The 6,000-nt window shown below is 38.0% G+C and overlaps 1 protein-coding gene across 1 annotated transcript in view; it reads right to left on the bottom strand.

The window, feature by feature from the left end:
* PAICS (phosphoribosylaminoimidazole carboxylase and phosphoribosylaminoimidazolesuccinocarboxamide synthase) overlaps positions 1 to 1,455 on the bottom strand; it is a 12,476-nt gene extending 11,021 nt beyond the window's left edge. Inside the window, exon 1 of the mRNA XM_005415664.3 lies at positions 1,435 to 1,455. Within this exon, the coding sequence (XP_005415721.3) occupies positions 1,435 to 1,455 (21 nt within the window). The remainder of the gene's footprint in view (positions 1 to 1,434) is intronic.
* Between the last annotated feature and the right edge of the window lie 4,545 nt (positions 1,456 to 6,000).

The raw sequence follows: 6,000 nt of genomic DNA, 5'->3' as shown, positions 1-6,000 counted from the left end.
CGGGCGGCGGGGACAAGCCCCGCACAGCGGAGTGCACCCGCCGCCCCGTCCCAGTCGCCCCGAGAGGGAGGCCCGGCTATCATTCTCAAGATGCTCACCTTAAAGTGTAAGTCACACAATCCGAGGCTACCGAAACTGAGCAGTTCTTAAGCGGTTTTACGTTCCTACTAGCGGTAGTGGTTTAGATTCAGCATCACGATACAACAAAACTTCTACCTGACATGTCTACGGTAATGTACAACAGACCTGATTCACTTTCATCCATGTGGATGCAGAGCTACAGAATGAAGTTTGGGTTCTGCTTCCATCTGGTTGGTATTCAAAATAACAATGTTACGGACTGACATATACCAATCATTTTTTCAGTGGTGCCAGAAAGGTATATTGTCCTTGTAGGAGCACATGCACAGCTAGGCAAGCACAAGATCGTTCAGTGGTACATGCTGAGCCTGTTTGCTGTGCTTGATTCCACAGCTGGAAAAAGTGTGCTAAGTAAACACACTCCTGACAGTCTAGGTGGGTGGGCTACCTAGGTAACCTGGGCACGGGTAAGTACACATGCACTGAATAGATAAAATACATTCTTTGTATTTCTCAAGTCACGGACATGGCAAATGTTGCTCTGAAATTGGTTTTGGACCAACAATAGGAAATCGTTTACATGGACATTTTCTGTTTATTACAGTAGAGTTTCATATACTTTTCCTGGTAAAATGCTGCATTCCTACTGACTCTCATATGCTAATAATTGTCTTTTAACTGCAGGTATATATATTTTGCCAGTGTCCACCAAAAATGTTTTTATTTGGAGTGATACAGCCAAAGTCCCAGGATAAAGCCATGATTTTCATGTAAAATGAAACAATAGTCTCATTTTAGCTTGCATTGATTTTCTCTGAAGAGGCTGGAAATAATCTTACCTTGTTTGTGCTTACAGTTACACTGGTAGACCTGGAGTATTTTAGGTGGGATTGATGTATTTTCGTTATTTTGCATTTTATTATCTCAATTTTCATTGCAACCTTATTTCAACTTTTCAATATGTTTTGGTTTCTTTTTTTCTTTGATGGGCACTTGACAAATATATTTAATTTGCTTGACCTTTGTAATATCAGATATGCCCTATGGAGGACACAACTGTACACACCAATATTATACCATGATTGAAATTCATCATTCCTTCACAAATTCTACAGGAAGCAACACACCTAGAGGCATATATGCACTACCTCTGATTCTGATCTAACTCAGTAATGGTCAAAATTTTTAAGGGATGCTTTCCTAAAGGCATAAACATTGCACCTGTAAAAGTGAAACAGTCTGTTCCATTAGGTATACCTTTGCAAGCACTCAATAAAGTTCTGTTCAATAGCTGAGATGTTAATGTTCCTATTTTCTTTGCTAATGTTTCTCTCTTTCCATTTTTCCTGTTACAATGGGTAGAAGAGCTGGCATCCCGATCAGGAAGTAATAAGATAACAGTTATTTTTCTTTTTACTTTTTGGAATGTCTCTTGAAAACCAGAGTTAAAGTTTAGCATTAACTGAATCAGTAAACTGCATTAGGCCCATGGTTTTAAAGTTAAAAACGAAGACATGTCTCTTAACCATAGGCCTTTAAAAAGAAATAAATATGAAAGAATGGGCTATCCAAGTCAGGCCTGAGTGACTAACAGAAATTTGACTGGCCACTAGAAAATACAGTCCTTAGACATCACCTTCAAATTAGTAAGGATATTTATGTAATGATTGCTGCCCTTTGATATCAGCATATTCTTCTATATTCGAATTAGTCCTGTGCAATAAATCAAATTACAGAATTTGGCCCTTAATTTATCTTAGATTTTAAAATTCAGAATATTAAAGTATGGCATTGTATCAAGCTGCATTTCTGAGATGCCTGGGCCATTATAATTTCTAATCTTTGAAATCTTACCTGTATATGTAAAAATCCAGAGTATTTGTTAGAGGCCACAAAAACATAAAAACATGCAGCATAAATTCTTTGTGCTTTGTGTTCTGATACAGCTGGTTGCAGCAAGGTGAAGGACTTGGCTGTTTCTGATAAACTGCCAAGAATGAGTTGATCATTTTTATTACTGTGGCATTGAAGAGATTTTCTTCAATGTGGACGTTTGCAGCTGAAAACTTGAAACTCTGTATGCTGCATCAAGCAACCAAAATATTTAAGCATGTGTTCAGTGGTGTGTATGAGCAGTGCTTGTGGCTTCACTCACTGAAACTGTTCTGCATTAAAAATTGATGTGTATATGTAAGCAAAGTTCGAGAGCCCACAAGTAGGCTCATAATCAAAGACAAAAGATACTTGTAGTTTCACTATTGTGACATTAGCAGAAACAACTTTAAAAGTTGTTTGGGGTTGCATTTTTTTTCAATAATTAAAAAGCAACTGCTAGTTGTTGAGGCTTAAATTCTCACTCCTTTGTAGCAGAAGTTAGAACAGAGCATTTTATTGGCTTTTACTTTATAACGGTGAACTGTGAATTAAAACAAAAAATGGTATATTCTTACTCTCAGTCTAATCAAGGCCTTCAACACACTTAAAAACATTTTATCAATTTAACTTGACACCTTGGTAACATTTTACAGCAGTGAATTTTAGCAGTGATGCTCATTAACTTAATTCTGCTCAAGCAAATCATGTTATTCTGGCATCAACATTAACAAGGCTTAAAAGTGGATGGTCTAAATCACCTCTGCATTTTGTAAGCCAGGGAACAGAGTCACTGCAAAATCCACTGACAGCATGCCAAAATCAAATCAGAGGATGTTGGTAAGGAGAGGATTTTCTTGGGGGCGGTGAGGGAGGGAGGAGTTACTCTGAATTACAAATCTATTAGACGTCATTTGAGTCCTTGACCAGGACAAATTTGCAAAGTTAATCTTCGAGGAAGTGTGATGTCTGTTAACTTTTTGCAAAATTCTCTGGAAAATATTTTTGGCAGTAATACTGTGTACTGAAACCTGAGTGTATCAGCTTGGTACTTATTTTTAGAAAAAGTCTTTAAAAACCATCTTTTATAAAGGTAGAAGTCCCATTAAGTCAGCTTAATGAGACTTAATTGTTTCAGCTGGGCCTGTGTATGGAACTCGTTATCAGTGGAGGCTTGGCTAGTGAGATTTTTGGTACCTTTTCTGTTACTGTCCTTTATTAAAACTCATATAACAGAACCCAGATAATCACCAATGTAAGTTAAGACACTTCTCTTTCAATCTAGTAAAGTCACTGGTTGCTTCCCATTAGCCATCCTTCCAAATACCTACATTCAATATAGCATAATCAAAGTGTTAATCTACATTCTATATACAACATTTTGGCTACAAGATAGGGTTTTTTTTTAAAAGACTATTTAGCAAACCATTGGTATTGTGACTTACACGGTGAATCTTTCAATCAAAAAGCTTAAAACTGCAATAGTATTTGGATGAGAATTTTCAGAGGAGCTCAGATATACTACAGGTAATAATCCTGATAACTTGGTATGTAAGGTATTTATCTTTTGCTTTCATCTCAAGAACACTATGAGTTCAACATATCTCTCATTCCCAGGTGCAAGAAGTGCAGTGTCAAATGTCCTAACTATCTAAATACCAAATTTTGTAATTAATCATATTTCTTTGTAAATCCCCTATGGAATATACAGGGTACGAGGTCTGCCTAGCCAGTGATTGAGTCTGTATGCTATTTTATGATAACATTCACGCTCTATGTGCTGCTAAAACATTCCTGAGTACTTTTAGACACAGAATGTAGATGTAAAAACCCTTCTTTTAGTTCTATCTTGGTTCAAGTTTTAGGCCATTGTGTGCTGCAGGTGATGACAGCCTGGCTTAATTACATTTGCAAAGCTTGCTCCTGCAAAAGAGAGGACAAGAAAGACCTTTTTGCTGTGGTGAGCTCTTCCATCTGCTAGGTTGTTTTACATAACATGCTGCAGGGCTCAGGTTCCTGCACACTCATTTTTGGGAAAGTGAAGAGAAGCCAGATCTCATTCTAACCAAGTTGAGGTCTCTTCAATGTACATGTCACAAAGTGTAGTTCAGTCTAAGCTTTTATCTCTGAATGTGGAGTAACCAGTTGGAATGAGGTAATGTTATAAGGAGTGGAAAAAACGGGAGGGGAAATGGTGCAAAACATGAGATACAAGAGGACATTTCTGAGGCAGCTATTATGTTTATTGTGGCCAACAGACTTCCAATTACATTAACCTAGCTAGAGGGCTGGGGTGAGACTGTTCATTCTTCTGTACTTTGACTGTAGATAAGTCATCCATATACATCTCTCCAATAATTTTCACAGGATTGCTTGGTTGGCTTGTCTGCCCATACCTTAAATTTGAGCCTCATGCATGGAGGGAGGGTTGTATGCAGCAACCTGTGTTATCACTGGGTAGTTGAGTTCATACAAACTCTCCTGGCTCCACTATCTGCCACATTACCATTCCCCATTAAAAAAAAAAGCAGGGTTGTTTGGAGGGGCTTTTTATTAGGTTAGTTTTAATTTAAATCAGTTCTGTCAGTTGGGTTAGCACTTGGCCATATGGATGCTTGTGCCAACACAAAGGAGACCTAGCTGCATAAGAAATAGAGGATGACTGTAGAGTAAGGACTGCAGAGTCCTTAAAGCCAATGATGCAGATAGTGCTTGTTGATCCACCATCAGTGCAAGCATTTCTGCTTCCTGAAGCTCATTCTCAAAGCCTTTGGCCCAGACAGTTTCTCAAATAATGTAAAAGGGCATGCAGAGGCCTTTCTAACAGTCCTATTAAAAGATGTATAAAGTGACCCATTCATCTTACTGAATAAGTGTGTTTTAGAGAAGAATGAAGCTTTTTAATGTAAGTCAGAGTGGTAACAGTTCCATTTATCTGCTACAACTGCAAAATCTCAGTATTGCCATTTGCAAACTGGGGAGGAGACAGATTTGCCCTCATGCTAATCTTAATGGCCCTCTGGCAGTAATGCAGATATTTGACGAGGGAGAAGACCAAAAATCCGTTATTTATAGGATTGATGCTCTTGCCATCATTACTTGGTTTTGATTATTAAGCTGAAACGTTTTCATAATCTAATTTACATTAAGATTCCCAGGATCAGTTACATGGACATGTTGACTTGATCTGGCCTTTCTCTTGAGGATCCATGTTTAAGAAAGGCTCTCCTCCCAAACACTGCAGTCCTGTGGTAGTTCCCTACATACAACCATTTAGCACATGGCAGATGGTGGCCCACATTCCATGTCACTGTCCATAAGTGTGTCTGGACTAAATATTGTATGACTGTAATAAACATAAAGCTGTCATCACTGACAGAAGAGCTATAGCAAAAGCTTAAGTGGATATAAAGATACACTGGAAGGATGACTTAGATTAACTAATACTATTTCTGAAGGGACTGTTTTGAGAAATCCTTTGGCCTAGCAACATTCTATTTAGCCCATTGTCACTACCCCTGGGGATGCTGGCCAAAGGAGACAGATCATAGCTCTAGACAACCAGAATCCTAAACATTCCTGTTAATTTTGTCTCTAAGCAAAAAGTTTTGTGGAATTGTAACTACAACCACAGTGAAGAAAGGTTGTTTTGATATCACTTTATCTGTCTCAAGTAAATTAGTTGTTATCTGTATAAATGGGAGTAGTGTACAAATATCAGATGATGCAAATGCCCCATCTTGCATCTGATATCTCTTTCCATCTTTGATCGACAATAAATGAACAGCAGGGCAGAAGACACTTTTCTGACAAAATATTTACAACAAGCAAGCTATGCTTTGCAGTCACAAAGCAGAACTGAAGAGGAATCCTACACAAAGGGAAGTCCACTTTCTTTGAATATTTGTTTGTTAGTTAAATCCTGCTCTCTGGAAAGTTTTCTGAGGGAAAAAACCCTTTACTTGGAAAGTAAACACACTTGTGTTCTTTTCTTCTGTCAGTTTTTGCTTCATGTCTACCACCTAGTGTTGACATGAACCATTTCCA

The sequence above is a fragment of the Geospiza fortis genome, unplaced genomic scaffold (genome assembly GCF_000277835.1).
Source record: "Geospiza fortis unplaced genomic scaffold, GeoFor_1.0 scaffold40, whole genome shotgun sequence".
NCBI lineage: Eukaryota > Metazoa > Chordata > Aves > Passeriformes > Thraupidae > Geospiza > Geospiza fortis.
This window is presented reverse-complemented; position numbering and strand designations above follow the sequence as displayed.